The sequence below is a fragment of the Mauremys reevesii genome, linkage group 1 (genome assembly GCF_016161935.1).
Source record: "Mauremys reevesii isolate NIE-2019 linkage group 1, ASM1616193v1, whole genome shotgun sequence".
Taxonomy (NCBI): domain Eukaryota; kingdom Metazoa; phylum Chordata; order Testudines; family Geoemydidae; genus Mauremys; species Mauremys reevesii.
The window spans coordinates 263,476,614-263,503,261 of record NC_052623.1 but is presented as its reverse complement, the minus strand read 5'-3'; the positions used below and the strand labels follow the sequence as shown (position 1 = coordinate 263,503,261).

Here is a 26,648-nt window from a genome sequence, read left to right as displayed (position 1 = left end):
TTCTGGGATGCACACAAGTTCCCAAGGAGGGGATTTTAACTGTCCATTGAACTATCCATTGCTATACCAACAGAACTAACTAACTATACTAAAGATAAAACAGGTAAGCTTTTAAATATTTACAGGTTTTAAGGATCAGGCTGAAGGGAAACAAACAGCACTGCACTGGCGACTCAGATTTAGGCCACGGCGCAGTAAGAAGAACTGAAGAGGCCATCAGTCCTCCCCATCCCTTATATACTTGGTGCAGAGCATGAAGAGAGTAGAGGCACAGGCCCTGACCTATGGATACTGCTTTCAAATTTTCTGTAGTCTAAGGCGCATGCACACCCACAATGGAATACACATAGGGACCAGCACTCAAAGAAGAACTTGCTTTTCAGCCTTCTACTCACACCACAATTTCTGCATGAGAAAGCAGAGCACAGCTGCTGTACCTTTTCAGCCACACTCGGTCAGAAGTTATGTATATTTGTTCCCCTTTATACCATGCAATGGCACACATGTTGTACATTAATGGGTGTAAACAGTGTATAGTAATTTAGCTCACTAACAAGATGTTTTAGAGTTCTCCTTTCTTACCAATCTAATTAGTGCTCTGTCGCTGGACTTTCGGCCCAATGCTCTGAGTTTCCTTTTCCGGATTTGGGCGTTTCCCAGTGCTGATACCAGTGCTTCCTGTTCTTCCTGAAAAATGAAATCAACACCTAACGTGAGAAACTATTTTGCTTTTTATGTATCCAAATGACATCTTTTAAAACATAAAAGTCACCTTGTTGCAGTAAATGTGATTGCTGATGGTCTCCCTGGGCATAATGTAAAATACTGCTGCCTTGAGAATAACCTGTTAAAACACAGTACACATTTACTTAAATCATTCCAGTGTTTTCCTTTTATTTATCACAGTTATAGGCTTGTATCCATTAAACTTTTGTATGAACAAGGGGAGCCAAACCTTGAACTCCCAAACACAGAAGTCTGGCCAGACACCATTCTTGTTTGCGGACACCATCTGGCACTGAAAGGTCAGGGACGGACACACGGACACACATACCTTTTCTAACTGCTACAAACTTCAGTTTTGTCACTGCCCAATCATCCTTTTCACTATTCTCTTAAGATAACAGGAGTCAACAGCACAACTAAACTGGGATGAACCAGAATTTTCTGTTTCATGTAAAGTACCCAACAGCTCTTGATACATCAAGAGAATATGTACTGTAGAAGCAAGAGCAAGTTTTCCTATTCTGCCCAAACAAACATTTGCTTCAGCCATGTTCTGGAGGCCTGTAAGGAGTGAGAGTAAAGTCCTGTCTCCACATCTGTTCTGTCAACCCTCAACCCCTGCTCAGATTACAATGCGAAGCCAACTCGGGTAATGATTTTGTGATGTGGATACCTATTTGACAGTAATTGTATTTTTAACTCTTTAAAAAAAATATTTCTCCTGCCTGGTTCACCCATACAAACAGTGGACTCTGTCAAATGCACAAAGTAAACAAATGGAAATTTTACTTCCTTCAGGCTCTCAGCTGTAGTGATCTTAGGTGTTATTTGTAAAAGGAGACAAAAAGAGACCTCGGATTTCTATGCTGGTATCCCACTAAAGAATATTGTAAAATATCCTTACCCCAACCCTGAAAACAAACAGAGTCCATGACTTGATTCTGGAGACAGCTCTTTGTATTTGAGGCCACAAATTAATATCATGCTAAATGATACTCATTACACATTTATGTTTCAACAAAGAAAAGTGAGCCAAGCTCAATTTTAGAATTCTGCTATCACCAGTAAAAAAATATCAGAGATATTTTTAGGATTTTAACAATTTCAAGAATCGTGAGAATGTCATTGAACACATTTTATTTGCTAAATAATACCGTGCTGCTGAATTCCACTTGAACCTGCATGTGAGTCTTCTAGGGAAGATGTCTGAATGCCCACTGTATGACCATCATTGCTTCCCATTTGAGCTCCTGAAAAAAAGGACATTTTAAAAAAATATTTTCAGCATAGAATACAGCACAGTTTGAATATTTAATAAATAATTAAGTGTAATGTTTGAAATATGTACTTATTGTCTTGTACAAAATGGGAATGATTGAACAGTGCATTCTAAAGCAATAAAGGGTTCCGTAAGGTCAAATTTTTGAAGATTTTTTTAATGTAACCTCTAAAGTTATGGGGAAAATTTTGTATGTCCAAGTTATTGCTCAAACAAATTCAGTTCTCTGTGCACCAACCAGGTAGGTGAGACTCAAATTCCGGATATGAAAAATACAAATGCAGTTTATGTACACAAGAATTTGATAATGCAAGATCGTCCCTTCATTTTGTATGCTGGACTGAAGCCCCTTTACAAGTTTTGCCTTTGATGTTTAAGTTTCAAAGCATGTTTTTTATTATTCCCTATATTCTGTATATAAAATACTAGCATCTGCACATCACCTAAAAAAAATGTCTGTAGGCTAAAAATATTTTTCATTAAAACCCAATTGAAAGTTATACATTATGTATTGTCAGGGCCGGCTCCAGACACCAGCCGACCAAGCATGTGCTTGGGGAGGCAAAAATGTTAGAGCTGGCCCTGTGTATTGTAGGTATGTTGGGGATATTTTACCATCATTATTTATATTGTGGCGGTGCCTAGAGTATCCAGTCCCCAAAGTACTAGGCATGGTACAAATATAGCAAAAATGGGCCTTGCCTCAAAGAATTTACAGTCTGATTTAATCTATGATGTTACTACTGTCACAAGGTATTAATGATTCCTAGGAGGGAAATAGATGTACAAATGTTTTGGAGAATTGCTTGAAATGTATTAATACTTTTACAAGGGTTATAACACTCCTCTCTAAAGGTTTACTTACTTAGGTTGAATATACCGATGCTTCAGATGAGCGGCTTATCCGCATTTATATAACCATGCAAAAATTAACTATGGTGGAAAAGTGGATCTGAAAACATTCTTAAGAGCAGTTTTCACAAAACTGTTTTCGTGAGGCTAGCTGTTTCTATATAATAGCATGTTAGGGGGCTCACTTAAGGAATTTGTGCAACTTGTCAGTTCCAATACTTTCGTCAGAATAGGAGATTTTACTTACCACTTGCACTACTACAACCAGAGATGTTTTCTCCTGGTGAATAGCCCATTAGGCCACCATTTCCATTTCCATTTGGGTTAGAAGGCACTGTTGCAAGAAGACCTAATCAAGGAAACAAAATTAATTGCCAACAATATTGAGGCAAGCAAATATATTTCGATTTAGTATGTTATATCTTCCCTTGTCTCCCAACAGTATTTTCTTTAATAGTTTAACTTCATCAGTGGAGAGAATTATTCCCCCTCCCCCACTGTAAATTGGAATATCTGCCCAAGAAATTTTAGATTATAATTATTTTACTTATCAAAAAGTCAGTATTATTTTTGCAAGAACCTTTAATTGCGTATGTTAAATATGGTACATTTTAGTGCAAAAGACATCACAAGTTACTTCATATCTGTGCATACCCTGTATCCCTGGATTATAGCCATTATTTGGACAGGCAGGTGTCAACAAATGCACATGTTGCACAACAGTGGGAGAAGTGGACTTTTTTAAATAGATGGAAGAATGTAAACAAAGGGTTAAAATTAATTTCTCAAGATAAACCACCATGCTTGCGAATAGCAGATGTACAGTTAAGGTTGCAAGACCTTTTCCACTGTAACTTTTTCATGCAGTAGTTCTATCTGGTAGTAAAATTAATCTATACAAGACTAATTTGATGCCCTGGAGATGACATGACCATAAAAGAAGCTTCAGTTCTAACTCCCTAGGCAGATGCAGATGAGATACATTGCAAAGGGCTGGGAAGAGGTGAGAGAGCGAGAAAAAATAAGTGTTAGTAGTACACTGTTCTTATAATCCACTCTAGTCAGTTAACTAGGCTACCCCTGACACTGGGCTCATATCTGGCCACCATGGCTACAGAATGGGTTGTCACAACTTGAAGGCGAGACAAAACCTCAGATAAATACATGAAGGAGACTACAGTCATACCCAATCCTCTGTATCGTGAAAGCTGCTGGTAGATTTGTTTCATCCTCTCAATATTCAGGCGGCTTGCCTCTGCATGATTTACCATTGGTTTAGGATAATGAACTCCTATTACACATTTTGCAGCCTTCTGGATGCTCTCTGGGGCATTCCAAGGATCGTATATGTATTTTGCAGGGAAACCTCTAAGTACAGGCAAATAACGTCTTTAAAGAAAAAAAAAAAAGTATAGTTTAAAACACACAGCTATTTGAAACTGAGGCAACTTTAATGATGGTTTTATATTTATGGGGAGGATTGTATGTGAGATTACCTGATGTAGTCCCCATTAGGATCAGTTCTTCTGCCAAAACCCACAGGACAGTAGCAGTGAAAAAACTGCTGAAAAAACGAACTACAGGAAAGCCACATCCAGCTTCCAGCATTTACACTCCAATCCGCATCAAGCAGCAATTCTTCAAACACCTTGAGAAATAACAGTATCAAGTTATTCTAAATGTGTTAAATTTTTCCACAAACACTCCTAAGCATTGCTCAGCTATCAAGATGTCAGTAAGGAAACTATGCTCTTAAATGTTGAAATCCTGTATTTTCTGACATTTGCCCAGACTTGGTAACATCCAAAAAGTGCTCAATACTTACACAAGTACTTTTTTATAGGTCCATTCAAGTGGGACAGTGGAAAAGAGGCATGTCTGGCTTCTACAGCACAGAAGTTGGACATATTTTGCACAAATCCATTTTACAGATGGAAAACTGAGGCAAGGAACGGTGAAATAACTCGCTCAAAGTCACCTAAGTAGGCTAGTGGCAGAGTTAGGAATAGAACCTAGGTCTCCTGAATCTCTGTGCTGTGCTCTATCCACTAGGTCACACTGTCTCTGGTCAGGGGTGGAATTTTCTTTCCCAGTTAGCGCCGTACATACTCTACTAGAAAGCTACATTAATTTCCTAATGCTTTCTAGTGGGAAAGTTAATTTGCATAGTTTTTTGGAAGATGTTTCAATTAACTTAACAGTTAATAATTAGAGAGACAAAGTGCGTGAAGTAATATCTTTTATTGGATCACTTCTCTTAGTGAAAGACAGAAGCTTCCGAGCTTACACAGAGCTCTTCAGGTCTGGGAAAGGTACTCTGTGTCACAGCTAAATGGAACAGACTGTTATACATGAGGTAACATATGTTGCAAGAGACCATTCAAGGTGAAGTTAACATTTAATAATTACTTATTCTAAAAAATTCTAGAACTTAATAGCTTTGACATATGAAGGTTACTTACTTACAACTGGAATTCTTAGAGATCAACACTGCATAATCACATCCTTGGGACTCATGCCGACCAATGCAGGATGGTAGAACCATGTGTTAGCAGTGCTCATTAGGCACCCGTGTTCCCCTGCTCACCCTGTCTAGCACTTGAGCACTGTAGCGGGGTGACCACCCGCTCCAGCCTGGAAGGGGTTGGAAAAGTCCTGCAAAGGGCAAGGTAAAACCCTGGCTGATTGGGGGAAGTGGCTGCAGCTGGGGCAACGCCCCAAACTGAGCAACAGGGCCTTATAAGGCGGCCAGGGAAGCCAGGAGCAAACAGTCTCCCTCTAGCTATAGAGGGAGATGGGTCTGGCTGCAGGGAGCTGGACATAAGGTACCTGAGTGAAGCAGGGCTGGGGAAAGGCAGGGGAGCTGAGGAGCTCTAGCCTGGAAAGCCCCAGGCTGCGGCCTAGTATTGGGCTAATAGGTACTGGGGGCTGCAAAGGGCAGCCCAAGGCAGCAGGTCCAAGCCCAACCTTGTCAGTGATGAGTAGGCTGATACTGCAGTCTGCCCCAGGGTGTGGGGCTAGACAATGACTGGCAGTAGTCTTATACTGAGGCAAGGTGGGGATAGTGGGTGGGGGTTCCCCAGGGCGGGGAAACCCTAAGACTGAGTGGGTACTAGTACCCCATGTAAAAGGGCACCGGGTCCAAGGAGGGACACGGGGGCCAGAGGACAGGCAGAGGGCGCTCCAGAGCTGGAACGAGCTAATTCCCAGGAGTCACCACAAGGAGGCGCCGCAGGGGTGAGTCCGCTCGTCTACAAGCGCATTCTGATGGTGAGAGTTTAAAGGGGGCATGGCAACATTGCCCCCTCAGTTCCTTCCACTGCTAGAGAAGAAAACCCAAGATATTTTAATTTGGACTCTGCAGGAGTGGGGAAGGTGGTCAGGGAACATGAATATGCAGAGCCCATTTTAAAGAACTCCAGTTACAAGCAAGTAACCTTCATTTCTTCTTTGAGTGTCCTCAGCATATCTCCACTCTTGGGATAGTCTTGCAAGCAGTACAGCAAATTGAATAGAGGGATGTGGAGTTCTAACTAAACAAGGACTGGAGTACCACTCTACCAAACTGGGTGTGCAACTGGGATGCCATATCCAATGCATAATGCTTTGTGCAAATGTGAAACAACCTCCACGTAGCAGCTTTGCATATCTCAATAAGGGCAATGTTTATAAAAAGCCACAGATGTAAATTACTGCTCTAGTAGAATGTGCTCTGGCCAGGCTAGGAATGGTGAAAGAAGCCCTTCTGTAACATTCTTAAATCCACTAACCTATCTAGACAGGGGGAATGAGAGAAATGACTTTACCTTTAGAGTTACCAGCATATGAAATAAATAAATAACTTGGAAGACTTAAAACTCTGTAGAAAAACTCATGCCACAGGAGTTTGGGACGCAAGATGTTGAGCCTATAAAAATTATGCAACTATGCAGTCTTTTGCAGTTTGCTAAGCAGAAGCAGCACAGCAGAGAAAAGCAAAAGCAACTCACTGACTTTTTAAAGAAAAAGTAAACTAGTTTATTGTAATGTCTACTTTAAATCTCTAATAAAGCAACACTTTTTTCCCCTCGTTTACTGTTTCCTTCAAGTAGGAGTTTATTTTCTAAGGTTTTCTATACTTTATGGATATGAAGGTAATTAGTGCTACAAAAATTTCTATACACATTTTTTTTTTTTACACACACACACACACACACACACACACACACACACACACACACACACACACACACACACTATAATTTTCTCCATGGCATTCCATACGTGAAGATGGAAGTTCACGGCGCTTGAAAGCGGACAATCAAAACAAAGCACACAAAGCATCTAACCAAATTCATTAAAATCACTTCATTTCAAAACGCAATTTCCACTGACGCCCGTGGTGAGTACTGTATCTTGCAGACTTGTTTTTTGCGACAGTTCCAAGTTTTGATGCTATCGTTAGCCTGCTATAAACCTGCAAATACACAACTACATATACCTGTACTGAAATTTCGGTCACAAAAATATAATTTCATTTTAACGCAGTCCCCGCTATAACACGGTACACTTGGCATGGATCCCAAATCCCACGTTCTAGCAAGACTCTGGTGTATTGTTTCTGAAATTTGATAAATGCAGATGTCCTTCTACAATAAGGAGGTAGTAACCCCCAGAGCCGGCTCTACTGTTTTTGCCGCCCCAAGCAGCGCGCTGAATTGCCACTGCTAATGGCGGGGCAGTCTGTGCGCTGTTAGGGCGGCATGTGCGTTTCCGCGGCGGCGGCAATTCGGCAGCAGCTTCTGTCTTCAGCCGGAAGACTGAAGCTGCGCCGTCACACACAGCTGAACATAGAAGCTGCCGCCGAATTGCTGCTGCCACGGAAGCATGTGTGCCGCCCTAACAGCCCACGGACTGCCCCGCTGTCTGCGGTGGCAATTCAGCGGGCTGCTTGGGGGCAAACACACCCCGACTGCTGCCCCTTGCAGATTGCCGCCCCAAGCACCTGCTTGGAATGCTGGTGCCTGGAGCCGGCCCTAGTAACCCCATAGATCTCGCAGTGGAGAGCGTGTCCATTTTCTCCAGCACTTCAGCAGTTTTTGAACTGAACAGCTCATTTCCTTCAAAAGGTAAATCCTTAATTTTTGTCTTTGTTTCCACAGGCAAAGATGAAGATCATGTATATCTGTGGACAGCTACTGCTGATGCCATAGCTCTTGAAGCGGTGTCAGAAACATCAAACAATGCCCTAAGGGCATGTTTTGCCACATTCTGGCTCTTCTTAATGAGAGCGGTTATTAAGCTTCTCTGATCCTCTGAGAGGTTCTAGGTTAACATTGAGATCTTCTCCCAGAAGTTAAATTAATATTTGGCCATTACTGCTTGATAATTGGCCATATGCATGTTTAAAGAAGCTGGCAAAAATAATTTTCTCCCTAGAGAGTCCAACTTTTTTCCCCTCTCTGTCTTAAGGAGTTGAAGAAGTCAAACATAGACCTGATCTGGATCACCAAACTTACTGCTACCACTAGAGAATTAGGCTGAGGGTGCATATGAAAATAGGAGAACCCTTCATTGGGACCTGACATAATTTACCTGCCTTTTTTTAAGCTGAGTGACAAAGATGTATTGGACCAGAGTTATTTTTATAGCTGCCAGAGATCTTCCAAAATGGGCAATGAGACCTTACTCTTTACAACAGAGCCCAAAATGTCAAAAACTGGATGCGTGGTTTCTTCCTAAGCTACTGATGGTAATTTTAAACTTGATGCCACCCTATCCATTAGCTCATGAAATTAAAATCACATCCTCAGGAGACAATGCTGCAATTACACCCAAATTTTCATCAGGAGATGAGCCACTGTCCAGGCTACATATCTTGTTGAAATTTCTGTAGCGGAGATGTTCTCTGATGCTCTTCATCAAATAGTGTCTCCTGTAGCAAGGATGGAGAAAATTCTCTAGGTGTCAGACCCAGGCCCCTCGGTTCTGCTGAAAGATGTACCAGGACTGAAGATTCATGCTTCATAAAGTGACAGTAGTAAGCTCAGGTTGACCAATATGGCTAAGGACTCCAAGGCCATATAGGGCAATCCTGCTGGTCACTCCAATCTTTCATTATATCCTTTGTTCAGAATATAAGGTGCCAAGAATGGACATTCTGATCTGAAAATGATCAGATCCCAGGCATGCTCGTGGGATCTGGCTCTACATCTGTGGATCCAATATTGAAGCAGCAAGTGAAGTGACCATGGTAGGGATCTGGATCATGTAAAGTGGTGACAAACCCCTTCTTAATGATCCAGTTGAGGGTCTTAGATTGTGGAACAGATACTGAAGATTCTCTGCATTTAGTATCCCATCTCAGTCTTTTATCAGGAGAGCCATGAGAAACAGTCGGAAACCAGTTCCACAAAATAACGCATTAATTTGAGTCATATCAGAGGGTTTAGAATTGGTCAAATCCACCAATCTGGAACTGGAACTTAGTGCCAGGACCAATCCCTTTCCTCTTTCTTTGCCAGCCCAAGATGTGAACGTGCTACAGATGGGTAATGGCTCCCTCCAAAACATTTTAAAACACTGAACCTGCAGGTCAGATACCAGGAAGACCTCTGGGCAAAACACGCACTGCTTGAACCTGTGTTTCTTCATACTGGGATCAACCATACTGAAAAATAAAGCTTTTCCTTAAATCCACGATCTAATATAAATCTAATCTAATTTATAGGTTACAGTAAAAACTAACTATAGACTACTAACTATAAAACTATTAACTAACAACACTACACTAAGATACAGGCAATAAGTATCAGTGGATCATGAGATCTGTTGGTTCACATTCTTTTAGTGCTGCAGCTGGAAGGAAATGAGGTGCCTATAGTGCCACCACCTCTTTAAATCTCACCCTCAGAACATACTTGAGCACTAGATGCGGTGTGCGGGAGAGTGTGGGTGCCTAATTGGCACTTCTACTAGAAGAGTCTACTGTCCTGCTGCACCAGTCCCAAGAGAGGGACTACACAGTCATAGAGGACACTCGAAGAAGAATTTCAAATTTCCAGTGCTTTCTATAGAGAAAGCCCATCTGAGCAATCCTAACTTGCATAAAACAAGCTCCCCTGCTTAGATGCATCATTAAGATTGTTGTCTGAAAGAGAGAGAATCTTATTCCTTGAAGGAAAATACTAAAATAGTGAAAAGGTTTTCTAAAGTTGCTTTAAAAGTTTCTTATTTAGCACACATTTTAAAAGTATTCAGTGAGTAGTTACTTTTCCTTTTTAAAAAAAAAACAAAAAAAACCAAAAAAACAACCCTTTCCTAATCACAAGATGTTCTATAAAACAAACAAACAAAATCTAATTCCCTTCCCAGGACAATCCTGAACCACAAATATTAATGTGACCCATGACTAGAATTAATATGTTCTGCTAGAAGTCAGAAATAAAATAGTAAAGTTTAATACACAGCAAAAAAGTATGTGGGGAGGGTAGGGGTTATTAGGTCTCTTCTTGCTAAACTTGCATTTAATACTTCATTCCAAATTCACTATTGGAACACTTCAGAAAGCTAAAAAGTAGAGTTCAATCAGTATCAGTTAACAAGAGCTATTTAAAGAAGATATTTAAAAAAACCCTATAAACTGTTACCTGAATACCTGCAACTATGCCTTTTTATTAAAACAATTAAGTTATGTATTTTCTCAAAAATATTTAGTTGCAATGCTTTTTAAGCATTTTTAAATTGAAGTGGCTACCAATCTAATAAGTTTAGAGATACAGGGTGGATGAGGTAATATCTTTTACTGGACCAGCTTCTGCTGGTGAGAGACAAAATGTAAGTACACAACTGGTCCACTAGATGCTCCCCTTCAAGTACACTTGCTAAGATTGTATAACACACTACCTAGAATTAGCAGGAGAGATTCACTCTCACTGGTACAGAGAGGTATCATTTATTTCTTCTTGTACTACATAAATATGTTCCACTCTACATTGGGTTATTTACTCCAAGGGTAGGCTAAGTAATAACTGTAATACACACAAACAAATGCACAAAGCTGTATGTTACAGGCATACGGACATACAATTTACACATGTATAAATTGCATAAGACAAGCTGCCTTAGGATTTTTCATGCAATTACTTGCATAACCAAGAGCACTGTTTACATGTGAAACAGGAAGAAGGATGTGAACACAACTCAATAGTTAAAAAAAGAATTAGAAGAGATATTATAAGTGAACTTACAACACCGCCAGCAAATGTATTAATCTTCAAGTTTCAAACAGTAAAAACTTTGTTTACAACTATAATTAGTTAAAAAAATTGTGACCATATTTAGAAATTAGTTTTATTATCTGAAACACAAACAAAAGCAAGGACTGAACAAAGAATGATGCAAATCATAACAATGAGACTGACAACTTTGTACTCTGAATGGCCATGTCTCCAGTTTTAGGAAGATTTGGTACTATACCTCTACCTCGATATAACGCTGTCCTCAAGAGCCAAAAAATCTTACCGCGTTATAGATGAAACCGCGTTATATTGAACCTGCTTTGATCCACCGGAGTACGCTGCTCCGCCCCCCCAGAGCACTGCTTTACTGTGTTATATCTGAATTTGTGTTATATCGGGTCACGTTATATCGAGGTAGAGGTGTAGTTAGTTGGACTAATTAATTGTGATTACTCAAAAATCATGTTGTCCAACATGTATGGGTCTGATACAGCCAGGTGCCGAGTGTCCTCAACACTTACTTTTCCGCCCCGACCTCAATTTCCATCTTATTTTCTCTACTAATCTGAAAAGAAAAGGTGGGTCGCTTCTTTTTTGGAAGGGGGGCAGAGAGTATGTTTGGGAAAGAATTTCTATTAGCTGATGAATACTCTGTATTTATTCTTATCATAGAAATGTAGGGATGAAAGGGACCTCAAGAGGTCATATACTCAATTCCCCCATATCCTATTTAGATTTTAAAAGAACCCATGGATTTAATAATTGCTGGCCTCAATTTTCAAACTGGGTTACCTAAAGTTAAGCACCAAAGGTCATTTCTAAACATCTACAAAAGGGCATGCTATGCACCTGAAAGTTAGGCCTCAACACTCCTACCATAACTACATGGTTTAAATTTTTTGACCACAGTTTAAACTTTAAAACCTACTTTGATGCATTTACCAATGGGTATAGTTTGTATTTAATTCTTATTATCTGCATCAGAAATTCATTAATGAAAAAATTGTACCTTCATTCCTTCTTCCCAACTAATCCACAGGTCACCTCGAGTCAAGAAGCATGCCACAGCATGTCTGGCTAAATGGTGAATCCAACCTTCCTGACGGAGCTGTGTCATAATTGCATCAATCCAAGGAAATCCTGTCCTGCCTTCTGCCCACTTGGCCAAAGCCTCAGGATTCCTATCCCATGGAATCTGAACACAGATGGGATTTCCCTCCATTTTATCAAAGCGTGGATTATTAGTAGCTGCTGTGTAGAAAAACTCACGCCACAGGAGTTGGCCATAAAGGGAGAGTGGAGGGGAGCTGTTTTTCTTTACCTGAAAGACATCACAAAAAGAAAACAAATTTTATTAGAATTTTTTTCACTATATATAAACATAATTATCTGACCAAGTTGAGTTCATACCTTTTTGTATAGGTCTGTTAACTTGAAATAAAAAAGGCGACATGACAGACAGCCAAACCGCAGATAGGGACTAAGCCCTGTGGGACTTGCAAGAAGGGAATTTGCATTCATTCGTGGTCTTTCAAAGTTTGCTACCCAAGCCTTAGAAAAAGAAAAACAAATTGGTAGAATACAGACTAGATGATCCACAGGCAGAGAGGAAGATTATAAAGTTGAATATACAATTGAAACATAACTGATGATTAAGAAGTTATCTTTATAGTCACTTTTTGTGACTTTATTGAAGGTATCTCCACTGGAAAAGGGGTTCATATATTTTTCAAAACTACATGAGATGTTATCAAATTTTCTTCTAGTTGTTCAATTTTTATAAAAGTTGAAAGTCTAAATTTTTATCGACTTTTAAAAATCATTACAAAAAATAAAATAGCTATTCAATCTGTATCAGGATATAGGTCTTTGTTGTAGTTTCCTGGAAATTCTGTTCTTTTCCCCACACTTATTTGTAACAGTAATTAACCATGGTTTTCAAGATGCCAATTTCTGCTTACATCAATGATCTGCAATGTACCTTTCGTTCTAAGTGCCTTTCCAGTCGTGTGAGAGCTTCTGTTTCTCCACCTGGCCACACTGCTGAAGGCAAACCATCTGTATCAAAACCTGATGAGTGAATTAAAAGAAGAAAAAAAGAAGATACATTTTTTAATACTGTAGCACAAAGAACCAGTAGTTATCCCTATTCTTGGAGAATAACTGTATCATGGTTTGAGAACATCACCGGATAGCAGAATACAGCTTTTAAAACAATGTTTGCCAAAGTGACAAGTCCTAGCAAACTACTTTAGAACACCATTTACCTGCAACCAGCTTTGCAGGTAATATGATTTTTATGCTCTATTATAAAAGGCAAGGGTGGAAAGATCTTACTTCAATTCCTTTTTACATTTCCTTTGGCATGGACAGTTTAAAAAAAACAAACTATTTCCATTTTTGTTTACAGTTTCGTTTGAGTTCTCAGCTCTGTAACATTTGGGATGGAAGAACTACCGAGATTTTTATTTTTCAAAGAGACAACCTTTTCCATTAGATTTTGAAGAATGCATAACAAAAAACCCAGCCAAAATGGAAACAGCTTGTTTTGAAAAATTTTAAAATTTGGAACTAAAATTTACAGAGAGACAAGTCTTTATATTCTCCATGTCCACTGAAGGTAATCTGCTGCAAGGGATATTTAGGTCAGATATTCGATATTAGGAAAAACATTCCAACTGTCAAGATAGTTAAGCACTGGAATAGGCTTCTCAGGGAAGTTGTGGAATCCTTGTCATTGGAGGTTTTTAAGAACAGGTTTACTTGGTCCTGCTTCAGCACAGGGGGCTGGACTAGATGGCCTCTTGAGGTCCCTTCCAACTCTATAGTTCTATTATTCTATTCCAGGGGTAGGCAACCTACGGCATGTGTGCCAAAGGCGGCACACAAGCTGATTTTCAGTGGCACTCACACTGCCCGGGTCCTGGCCACTGGTCCAGGAGACTCTGCATTTTAATTTAATTTTAAATGAAGCTTCTTAAACATTTTAAAAACCTTATTTACTTTACATACAATAGTTTAGTTATATTATTATAGACTTTTAGAAAGAGACCTTCTAAAAACGTTAAAATGTATTACTGGCACGCAAAACCTTAAATTACAGTGAATAAATGAAGACTTGGCACACTACTTCTGAAAGGTTGCCGACCCCTGTTCTATTCTATTGAAAAACTGAGTGCCTGGGAGCAGAGCAGAGAACCAGGAACTAACTCAGGGCTTGGCTACACTCGAAACTCCCAGCGCTGCGGCACTGTTTACACTGGCGCTTTACAGCGCTGTATCTTGCAGCGCTCAGGGGGGTGTTTTTTTCACACCCCTGAGCGAGAAACTTGCAGCGCTGTAAAGCGCCAGTGTAGCCAAGGCCTCAGTAACCAATGAGAAGGGTATGCTACATAACACAGCGACGCAGTAATCAGTGCAGTAGTGTCACTGAAGTAAATGCTTAAGAGTTTTGTTAGACTGAGCCTTTAATCTGCAATTTTTGAAAGGGATATGATCAACTTGAAAATTTGTATGACAATTCTATACCTGCTATAGTGACAAATTACACTCAAGAATACTGTAACAAGAAGCTAGTAATTCCTCTCCTCCCCAGAGATTGAAAAGACATTTGTTAGAGGAGCAGAAAAATCCTTATAAAAATGTTTTTAAATGATTTGTAAGGGTCCGGACATATTTAAAAGGTGTTCCAGGAGAAACTGATGGTGAATGTCAAAAAGTTCAATTTGTCAGTATCTCTTTGATTCATCATGCTATGTTTAGTCTGACATGTTTTCATATGTGCACTTGTGTTTGCCAGATTCAAACAACAATGGTAATTAAACAGATTATTACTGTAAACAGTATTACGTAAAAAGTGATCTGCATAGTTGTTACTAAGTGTTTAATTATATACTAAATTGATCAAATACATGTTTTACTTTTTGTTTTATTAGACCCAAGTTGTGTGATTTGAATTGAACTGGACTAGACAGAGCAGTGGAGGTGTGACAAGATTTTTCCAGACACCTATGGTGACAACCTGGAGGCAAAGTCATATTTGCTTGTGTTTAATGGAAGTGACTGAAGATTAAATACACTACAAACAGAGTGAGGATAAAGGAGTCTTTTTATTATTTTACTTCATTTACTTTATCATAATGTCTTTGTGACTTTGCAGAAATAGGTTTTTCGCACAGTTTTGTATGAACACAAGGTACTATCCTGAAGCACAAAGATATGGAAGGTGTTCAATGCAAAAGAGGAGCTGTAAGTATATAAGCAGGAGTGTTGTAAGAAAGAAATGCTCTACTCTGCGCTGATTAGACCTCAATTGGAGTACTGTGTCCAGTTCTGAGCACCACATTTCAGGAAAGGTGTGTACAAATTGGAGAAAGTCCAGAGAAGTGCAACAAAAAATGATTAAGGGTCTAGAAAACCATGACCTACTAGAGAAGATTGAAAAAACTGGGTTTGTTTAGTCTGGAAAAGAGAAGACAGAGGGGACATGATAGCAGTTTTCAGGTAGCTAAAAGGGTGTCATCAGGAGGAGGGAGAAAACTTGTTCACCTTTGCTTCTTGTTCTATCATTAGAGGCTTTGGGCTTAAACTGCTGCAAGGGAGATTTAGGTTGGACATTAGGAAAAAGTTCCTAACTGTCAGGGTAGTTAAACACTGGAATAAATTGCCTACGGAGGTTGTGGAATCTCCATCTCTGGAGCTATTTAAGAGTAGGTTAGATAAATGTCTATCAGGGATGGTCTAGACAGTATTTGGTCCTGCCACGAGGACTGGACTCGATGACCTCTCGAGGTCCCTTCCAGTCCTAGAGTCTATGAATCTATAAGTAAATAAAAGGTTGTTACAAGGAGGAGGGAGAAAAATTGTTCCTCTTAACCTCTGAGGATAGGTTAAGAAGCAATGAGCTTAAATTACAGCAAGGGAGGTTTAGGTTGGACATTAGGAAAAACTTCCCATCAGGGTGGTTGAGCTCTGGAATAAATTGCTTAGGGAGGTTGTAGAATAGCCATCATTGAAGGTTTTTAAAAGCAGGTTAGACAAACCTGTCAGGAATGGTTTAGATAATACTTAGTCCTGCCATGAATGCAGGGGACTGATCTAGATGACCTCTTGAGGTCCTTTCCAGTCCTATGATTCTAAGCATATTAGCCAGTACAGTGTTTTCAAACAAGTGTACTCTGATATCATGGGAAGATGGTTATGCTGCAGGAGGCCAAAAAAATATAGGGTTTTACCTATCCATCTAGCCTCGTAAAAATAAAAAAATAAAAAATAAAGTCTTGAAGTCACTTGTTCAGGCTTTCCACCTTTGCTTTAGGTTGATCTGATATCAGCAGTTTTAGTTTAATTATGAAGCTTAAGCGTAAAAGTCACCTGAACAAGACTGAAATAACCATGTAGGACATTTTATAAGTAGAACTGAAAATGTGTCTAACACAGTGCAATGAACGAATACAAGTCTTATAACATACCTAGCTCTTCTAGTGACGGAACACCATATTTCTCATCATGGTCATCAGAAACTGGAGTAGTGCACTTTTCCATTACTTCTGCAGTGATGGTTTCCACGGGCATCTCCAGTGGCTCCATTCTACTGATTAAAGTCTGAAATCTTTTATAGGTAAGAGGTGGCTGGCCCCCATTTAATTCTATAATCCTGTGTTCAAAAAACATAAATGCCTGCATTTAATACAAGTGCATATTACAAATTTTATATATTATACACACAAACACACTTTATTCTTACCTGCAGTTTGAATTCTGTTGTTTATACATACATACACACACACACACACACCCCTAGACAGTTTAAACCTTAATTATACCACTCCAATCCCACTAGGGAGACAGAAGAACTTAATTGCATAAACAAAGTGATTACAATTCTTGCTTTCTGGGTTTGGAAAAAAAAACAAACAAAACCCTCTCCGCAGTAGACAAATAACGAACAAATATATACACGTCCTCAAACAGAATACAGACATCAGTAAAAATAAAGTTATTGCAAAGACAGACATACAAGCCACCAATTAAAAGCTTTACAACTGCAATTTGGAAGAAAAAAAGATTACTGTGGTATTCCGATGCAATAATACAGTAACTTTACTTAGGCAAAAAATGAAGATCTAATGCTTTTAATGGCAGCCACTGTACATGCATGCACATACCCCACCCCGCTTCTATACTCCACTTTTTCCTCAAAAGAATAATTTGCTTCAGATATACCCAAAACTCCAGAGAACACTGAAACACAATTTAAACAAACCAACCCTAATATTGTGGCATAGAATGGTAAAACCATCTTGTGCAGAGGGAGCAGCAATTTTTTTTTTTAAACTACTTAATTAATTTCTTCTCCCCACCTACTGATGAAAGGTCAACCCCTGGGTTCCAAACAGTGGGAAAAAAATATAAATGTGAGAGATTTTAAATAAATTACTTTAAAATTAGCTATAATAGTATAAAACTGGAAACTACAACATAGTTAATAAATTTATCAAAATCTCAATGGGACCAATACTGTACATTTTGTGGATTATGTATGTATGTATGTATGTATAATAGGGATCTAGTACTAATCCATTAAAAACAGTGGTCTGTAGAAAAATATAAACGACATCGTGCAAGGCAAGATGATGATATCAAGCAATCCCCAATAACTTTCTAGATACATAAATGAAAGAAAGGGAGTGTTTGAAAAATGTTCGATTCAGAACTAGCTCACTAGAAACAGTTCAGGACTTTAAACTTCTTGACATATTTGCATACTTAAGACTGCAATAATTTGAAGCAAGGGTACTGATCTTGACCATTAGTATTTTTAGCAGGTTCTTTATCACCCTGATGGTATGGAATGATAGAACTGTTAAAAATTGGTATTTAACTATATCCAAAATCTAAATAAAACGATAAATCCTATGTAAAGTGAATTATAGGCACTAACGCACCATATCCACACAAAAAATATGCAGCCATTTTTATAGACCGATTATGGCATATTTTATTAAAGGACTGATATGTTGGCTTCCTTGACCCATTTTGAAGTTCAAAACTCTACTTTGTATTGAAATAAGATGTCATTATTTCACTAGGGGATGGAAGGAGGAGGAATGAAACCTGACTAAGCTTACAGTAAAGAAGATTGCAAGCGTGCATTGCAGTTTCTGTGCAAAACAAGACTGAATGCTGCATAAAAAAAACACAGATTACTACTCTGTGAACTTAGGACAGTGGTAACTTACTTGTCTAAATCATATAATGTATGCGAAATTCGTACAATGACCTCCACTCCGGCTTCACTAGCCAGCTTCTTAATTGCTGCATCCCTCTCCTTCCCAAATGGCTCAGAATCATATTCAATAGAAAGTTTTGCAATGTTCCATTCCTGAAATTCAGGAAAAAAGTGTTAGTTAGAAACACCAGTTGCCGGGGGGGTGGAGGGGAAGAGACACTTATTCCTCCACACCTAATTAGATAATAATCCAGTATTGCACATCAGAAAAAGTCAAAAATCTTAAGAGAAGCAGTAGCAAAGAAACTAAAAGCCAGGCCTCCCTCTAGCCATTATTCAACACCACCTCCTCAGAGAATAAATGCTGCCCTTTAAGCATTCCTGTCAGTTTTAACTGCATGGGAAGCTAAATTCTCAGAGAGAATTAATCCAAAAATGATCAAAGTGATTTTTAAAAAATTATCTCAAAAGGAAAGAAAACCAAGATGCAGTTTTATAGCCTCACAGCCTGAATCACCTGACATGGGCCAGTCACAGTCACAAAGGACTAGAGTGAACACATTTTGGAAGGGCGCTAGGAAGTCTGGGATATGGGTGGTTGGATGCGGGCCCGCATGATGCAATGTAGAGACTGGACCCAGGGTTCAACAATTCCTAACCTGGGGTTACAAATGAGTATAGAGGCTCAAGCCCTAGGTTAACAAACCCAGGGTCTGCTAACTTGAGTTCTATTAAGCCTGTGCTTACATGGCAGCACAGACATAGTCTTAATAGTCTTTCTGAGAGGCCTCTACAGGAACCTTCCTCTAGAGAGTGTTTGTGCTGAGGTGGCAGGGGCACTTCTGTTGTTTGGAGACCAGTGTACAGCAGGACGAAGAGTGGCAGGGAATGTTCTATCGCAGGGGTGGCCAATCTGTGGCTCTGGAGCCACATGTGGCTCTTCAGAAGTTAATATGGTGCCTATACAAGGACCGCGTCTCCGGGGCTGGAGCTACAGGCGCCACCTTTCCGACGTGCTGGGGCGTGCTCACTGATCAACCCCTGGCTCTGCCACAAGCCCTGCTCCACTCTACCCCTTCCTGTGCCCTCCCCTGAGCCTGCCATGCCCTCGCTCCTCCCCCTCCCCCGTAGAGCCTCCTGCACGCCACAAAACAGCTGATCAGCAGGCGTGGGGAGTGGGGGGGGGGGAGGCACTGGGAGCCGGGGAGCTGATGTGGGGCTGCTGACATATTACTGTGGCTCTTTGGCAATGTACATTGGTAAATTATGGCTCCTTCTCAGGCTCAGGTTGGCCACCCCTGTTCTATCATGAGGAGTCTCCATTTAATTTTCCAGTTCTTCCTAACTCTGAATTGAAGTGCAAAGCAGAAGTTACACTTTTAAGGGATGTGTGTTTCCCCGAGGCAATGGATACAGTGGGAATGCCCATTACTCACCAGGATGGCCTCCTGGAGAGTGTGGAAGCGTCTGAACCCCAATTAACCAGGAATAACCTCCCGTTGAGGTAAAAACCTTCCCAGAGGGAGAATATAATAAAGACAAAACGGATCTCATATAAACCAACTACCAGCTACCCTGCACTAACTAAACTAACAACTAGGATAAGAAACATCTATAAGGCAAGTTTGAACTGGACACTGCTGAAACTCCATCTCAGGCCAAGGTGAGCAAAAAAACACTTTAAAAAAATTCTCCTATTGAAGGCACATGTGCAGCTGAAGTGGAGAACTCATAAGGACAATACTCAAAGGAGGAGAACAAGCTTTCGAGCTTCACAGAGCTCTTCCTCAGGTCTGGAGAAGTTAACCAGAGGGTATGTCTACACTGCAATTTAACATCCGCAGCTGGCCAGTGTCAGCTGACAAGGTCTCAGACCCTGGGCTCCAGCCCGAGCCCGAATAGCTACATTGCAATTAAACAGCATCATAGCCTAAGCCCAATTCAGCTGACGTGGGCCAGCTAGGAGTGTTTAATTGCAGTGTAGACATACCCAGATGTGCAAGCTACATACAAGGCAGGACAGATTATTAAGCATAAGGGATTCACACTAAACAATTCAAACCTGCCAGGGATTGTGTAATAAACTCCCCACACAAACTTTAAATATCTTCAGCATAAATCCTTTTAGAGGCTAGGTGTCTAACTTCATCAAAATAAGTCAAGCAGTATCTAGCAGAATTAGCTTGACAGCTAGCAATTATAGCTTGATTCTATACAATTAGAAAAGTTATGATTCCCCAATTTCCAAGTTTAAAGTTTATAAATTTAAGAGGAACAGTTTGAAATGTTGGATTCTTTCCCCCCTCCCCCCCCCAAAAAAGATTCCAGACTCAATAAGATGAGACAGTGAGACACAATGGATAATGGAGGGGGGGGGAGGTAGAAGTAGCCCTCCCAGCCTATCCTGAACCCACCCAAAAACCAACCAAAGAATTTAACCTCTATACAGGAATCTCATTATAGATTAGGGATGAATATAACATTTCTGTCCATGAACCCTGAACAATTTTCCCAGAATAAAAACTTCCTCTCTACTTCAGGGGAAATTGTCAAACCAGAAGGAAAGTTAGCAACAGCATAAAATTTTTATAAACTTTGCAGGCTATTATGAGCTATATATTATTTTACACAAAAAAGAGCAAAGTCAAAATCATTTCATGGGAACATCAGTCAACAATGAAGCTGCTAAGCAAAAAACCCAAACATTCTTTAAATCCTTCTCTCTCAGAATAGGAGCCCAACCAAAACTCTCTAACCTTAAAAAGTAGTGAGGGATTCAAAGGTATTTAGGTAAGTAGCAATTTAAGTTAAAGGGCAACAGGATGCACGTCTTCCCAGACAAAACTAGTTTGATGATTGAAAGCTAAAACTTCTGAGTGGAGGCAAAACAGTGTATGAAAAGAAAAATGAAGCATTTGAATTAAAACACACTTCTGCCTAGAGCTTACCTTAAAGAGCCTGGGAAACACATCTGCTGGCTGTCCACGAATCACAAACAAACGAGAATTTAATTTTCGTAGATTGGCATCAAGATCTTCAAGACATTGAAGCAGAAATCTGTGGAGAAGAAAGTTCTCATTATAAAGCAAGATTTATCCTCCTGAAATAGTTCAAACAAACATTTTCAGTTAGGAAAGGGGAAATAGGAAGGCGACTACAAGTGGATAGTCAAATAGAAATTACCAAGTTTCCAGGATTTTACAGAAGACCTGCGTTCATACATGCATATTCTTATCAAGGTTCAAATTATACATACTTATTTTGACTACAGTTGTTTATGTTCACAGTTGTTTATGTTCTATACTGAACTGAAAAAAAATCTATCTGCAATGCAATTTCACTTTTCTGCATCATACATTTTAACTTCGGAATGTGACAAAATGAATGCTAGTTATAATTTGGAGTGCAGTTATTCAATAATGGAGGGGCAGCAGGGGAGTGAAGAACAAGAGTCAATTAGTTGTTAGGAGTATAAACACTTTGTGTAGTAAGGCCTCATAAAATACAGTAACCTAAAATGTGACTGAGTACTAGTATAACTAAGGTCACACTAGATCAGGGATGGCAACCTTTGGCATCTGGCCCGCCAGGGTAAGCACCCTGGCAAGCTGGGCCAGTTTGTTTACCGGTTCGCTGTCCCAGGCTAATGGGGGTGGGGGCGCGACGTGGACCGAGGGATGTGCTGGCTGCCACTTCCTGCCGCCCCCATTGGCCTGGAGCGGCGAACCACAGCCAGTGGGAGCTGCAATCGGCCAAACCTGCGGACGTGGCGGGTAAACAAACCAGCCCGGCCTACCAGGGTGCTTACCCTGGTGGGCCACATGCCAAAGGTTGTCAATCCCTGCACTAAACGATCATAATAGTCCCTTTTGAACTTAAAACAAAAAATCCCAAAAACAAAACAAATAAAAATAGGACTTCTATGTACTAATTAAGATTTGAGGTTTCCTCTAGAAGCCACAAAATTTCATTGCCTTAGCTATCCACTCAGTAGGATTATTTAAACAGGACAAATGAAATAGCCAAACCATGAACCCTATAAACCAACCAAAAATCATCTCTAGTATGGCCAGTCTACAAGTTTTCCAAATGTAAATTATTTTAGCAAGTCTCTCCAAGTCCATAAAGCTTAAATGTGACATTCTTTACTAGTACAATTAGTTACTATGAATTGGCAGTATAATTTTTTGGCATACAGCAGTTAATCTATGCAAATTAGGATATAACTGTTTTTAGATATTTAACAAGGAGTGTGGAGGATTAGTTAATGCTTATAAATTACTTTGTGAAACGTTATGCAAGTCTAAAGTATTCAAATGTTGCAAGCATTACATACGTCATTACCTCCCCACCCACCCAAACACACACAAAACTTCCCATGGATAAGATGTAGCAAGAATCATCCATAATAGGTTGGGAAGAAAATACGTTTGGTGGGTAAGATATACACTAATACGGTAAATTCTGAGGCATTTAGCTGCACTAAAAAGGAACTCAAATATAGTCATCTCCCCCTTGTACAAAAATGAAAATTTAAGGAAGACGTTTAAATTAACTATCAGCTGAAGTTAATCAACAGAAATAGATCCTGATGTCTATGACATCATAAAACAATCACAATTTAGCTAAACATTGCAGAATCATTAATAGCTTTAAACTAACAATACAGTTTTTTGCCTGCTGCTAGCCTCCATACACAGAAATTCTACTGCTAATTCTACTGCATACGTGATATGATTCAACAAATGCAGAGTGATGGGTATCCCTTCCCATCAACCAAGCACACTGACAACAGATAATTTCTAATCCCCATATTTCATCTCTGCCAGCATCTCTCTGCTCCTAGCACGAGAACTTTCAGTGCTGTAATTTGCTTTGGATTAGTACCAACAATAACTACTTTTAAGGAGAGGAGGACCAATTTTTTGACCAAAGGACGTGTCAATAGTGATTAAGCTTGTTCACAGAAAAGAACGAATAATCAAGAAATTCTGTTTTCTGGGGTCCTCTTGCCATCAGTGTAAAGTGATAGGTTCCAAGTAGCTGTTCCAAGCAGAATGAATAGAAAGAAGGAAAAACAAAGGTTTCAGCTATACTCACCTATCTAGGTATAGCTTCCCAGTTTCTCCATCGAGACGTGGAAGAACTAGACCCCAACTAAACACTAAAATAGATGCAACAGTGAGCCTGGAAAAGGAGGTATATGGAGGTGAAGATGGGAGGAGGATAATGTGCCACAGTTGGAGGACTAGCTGGCTGAATGCTATGCTTTTTTCAGTTAGCACTTAAAAAGTTTAATTATTGTGATGGGATGGCCAATTCTCCTACCCACTGGGCCAAAATTACTGCTATGTGAAAAGCTGTTTTCCAGGACCAAGAGACAAAGAGGCTTCCATATGAGGTACACAGGTGGATAAGTTTAGTTCCAGAAGTCCGTTGACTCCAGGAAAGAATAAGGGGACCATCAAATGAACATAAAGAATTAGCTACTGCAGCCTGACACAGCTTATGTAACAAGAATTAGATCCTATAGGAGACCTTTAAATACTACCCCAAAAGAAAATGAAGGCAGAGACTTGAACTACAAGGAACTAGGGAGCAGAGCCGTCCCTAGGTAACAGTGAATCGGGGTGACTGCTCCAGGCCCTGCGCTTTGGGGCCCCCACAGGCCAGCGCAATTGGCTGGAGGGTGAACTGCTGGCTGGGGGAGGTTACCCCCAGCCCCACCCCTTTCACCTGAGGGAGAGGGCACTGGGAGAAGAGCATGTGGTGGCGCCGCTGCAGCCTTCCCAGCCCCAGGAAGGCAGGAGGCATGGGAGGCCGGAGTGTGCGCGGGGCCACACCTGGCTATTTGGGGAGGCACTACCTCCCTCAGCCTCCCCTACCTCCTCCCGGTGCATTCCGCCCCTGAAGTGACATCACTTCCAACCCAGGCCCCGCTCTTCCAAAGGGACGGCCCTGCTAGGGAGTAATCTTTTGTAAAATCCTGCTTGAAGAAAATATAGTGAGAATATTTTCTTGCTTAATAGTCAGCACACAAATGAGTGACAGCAACATAAATTATACCACATTCCTTTTAAAGCTCTTTCTAGATCCCAGAGGAACTAAGGTGTTAAATGAGTAGTCAAGCAAGACAGGCCACTGCAGAGAAGCTAAACAAATTATTTGCATCAGTCTTCACTGTAGAGGATGTTGCAAGATACTCACATCAGAGCTATTCTTTTTGGGTTAGAAAACTTAAGTACTGTCCAAAACTGATGTCTCAGTAGGAGAGGTTTTAGAATAAACCGATAAACTAAAACAGTAAAAGTCACTAGGACCAGACAGTATTCTGAAGGAACTTGGATCTGAAACTGCAAAAACTACTAACTGTGACATGTAACCTATCACTGAAATCGGTCTCTGTACCAGATGACTGGAAGGTAACTAATGTAACACCAGTTTTTAAAAAGGACAGCTAAGATCCTGGCACTTACAGGTTGGTGAACTTAACTTTAATATCAGGAAAATTCATAGAAAGTATAGTAATGAACAAAATTATCAGACACATGGATAAACATGGATTTTATAAAAGGAAGTCATGCCTCACCAATCTGTTAGAATTCTTTGAGGGAGTCAACATGCATGCAAATAAGGGTGATCCAGTCAATACAGTGTACTTGATTTTCAGAAAGCCTCTGACAAGGTCCTATCAAAGGCTCTTAATGAAACTAAGTAGCCAGGGGATAAGAGGGAAGGTCCTCCCATGGATCAGTAACTGGTTAAAAGATGGGAAACAAAGGGTTGGAATAAATGGTCAGTTTTCACAATGGAGAGAGGTAAACAGCAAGGTCCTCAAGGATCTGTACTGGACACCTGCGCTGTTCAACATTCACCAGTGATTTGGAAAAGGGGTTGACCGGCGAAGTGGCAAAGTCTGAAGATGATACAACTTAATTCAAGAGTTAAGTCTAAAACAGACTGCAAAGAGTTACAGAACGATCTCACAAAACTGGGTGACTGGGAAACAAAAAGGCAGACGAAATTCAATGTTGATAAGTGCAAAGTAATGCATAACGGAAAACAATCTCAACTATATATACACAATGATGGGATCTAAATTAGTTGTTACCACCCAAGAAAGATTATGGAGTCAGTGTGGATACTCTGTAAACTTCTGCTCAATGTACAGCAGCAGTCAAAAAAGCTAACTGTATCTTATGAACTATTGGGAAAGGGACAGAAAATACCATCATGCTACTATATAAATCCATGGTACACCTGCAGTTTGAATACTGTGTCCAGTTCTGGCCATCTCCAAAAGGCTATAGTGGAACTGGAAAAGCTTTCAGAGAAGGACAAAAAAAGATGATCAAAGGTATGGAACAATTTCCATATGAGGAAAGACTACACAGATTAAGACTGATGAAATACATCCTAGAATACTCAAGGAGCTAATTGAGGAGATATCTGAGCCATGAGCAATTAGCTTCAAAAACTCAGAAAATGGGAGAGATTAAATACAGTGTCAATGTATAAAAAGGGGAATAAGGACAACCCAGTCATCTTAACCCCAGTACTCTGAAAGATAACGGAGCAAATAATCAGGCAATCAATTTGCAAACACCTAGAAGATAAAAAGGTGATAAATAACACTCAGCATGGATTTGTCAAGAATAAAGTGTGTCAAACCAACCTAATACCTTTCTTTCACAGGACAACAAGCCTTGTGAACAGAGGGAAGTGGTAGATGTGGTATATCTTAACTTTAGCAAGGCTTTTGATACCGTCTCACGTGACCGTCTCATAAACTAAGGAAATACAGCCTAGATAGAGCTACAATACGATGGGTAAGGCTAAGATTGGTCATGGTTATTTTTAGTAAAAGTCATGGACAGGTCACGGGCAATAAACAAAAATTCATAGAAGCCATGACCTGTCTGTGACTGTCGCTGCTGGAGCTCCACCGTTTCCCCTGCCACCGTGGTGGCTGGGAGCTGCAGGGTTCTTCCCCCTCCCTCCCCCCTGCAAGGCTGTCCCCGGTAGCTGGAAGCCTGAGGAGGGTCCCCTGAGGCGGCTGTGTCACCTGTCACTGGAAACCTGCAGGGGGACCCTGAGGAGGCTGTCGTCTGTCGCTGGAACCCTGCCATGGCCCCACTGGCTGCCAGCTCCAGTCCCACAGACCCAGGGGCCGAAGCAGAAAATTTCATGGAGGTCTCCAAAAGTCACACCTTCCGTGACTTCCGTGACAAACATAGCCTTAATGATGGGTGCATAACTGGTTGGAAACCTGTTCCCAGAGAGTAATCATCAGTAGTTCACAGTCAAGCTGGAATGCCATATCAAGTGCAGTCCTGCAGGG

The 26,648-nt window shown here is 40.3% G+C and overlaps 1 protein-coding gene across 2 annotated transcripts in view; it reads right to left on the bottom strand.

Moving 5' to 3' along the window:
* Positions 1 to 26,648, bottom strand: part of CRY1 (cryptochrome circadian regulator 1) — a 68,187-nt gene that overhangs the window by 16,433 nt on the left and 25,106 nt on the right. The window contains exons 2-13 of one of the 2 annotated variants that reach the window (XM_039485775.1): positions 21,256 to 21,364; positions 18,318 to 18,460; positions 16,548 to 16,732; positions 13,058 to 13,146; positions 12,487 to 12,627; positions 12,086 to 12,397; positions 4,354 to 4,505; positions 4,044 to 4,246; positions 3,105 to 3,206; positions 1,881 to 1,976; positions 773 to 844; positions 583 to 678 (exon numbers count right to left, since the gene is read on the bottom strand). In XM_039485775.1, the coding sequence (XP_039341709.1) occupies positions 587 to 678; positions 773 to 844; positions 1,881 to 1,976; positions 3,105 to 3,206; positions 4,044 to 4,246; positions 4,354 to 4,505; positions 12,086 to 12,397; positions 12,487 to 12,627; positions 13,058 to 13,146; positions 16,548 to 16,732; positions 18,318 to 18,460; positions 21,256 to 21,364 (1,696 nt within the window). In that variant the 3' untranslated portion in view covers positions 583 to 586. Of the gene's footprint in view, positions 1 to 582; positions 688 to 772; positions 845 to 1,880; positions 1,977 to 3,104; positions 3,207 to 4,043; positions 4,247 to 4,353; positions 4,506 to 12,085; positions 12,398 to 12,486; positions 12,628 to 13,057; positions 13,147 to 16,547; positions 16,733 to 18,317; positions 18,461 to 21,255; positions 21,365 to 26,648 lie in introns of both variants that reach the window. The other variant, XM_039485771.1, reaches the window with a different exon arrangement.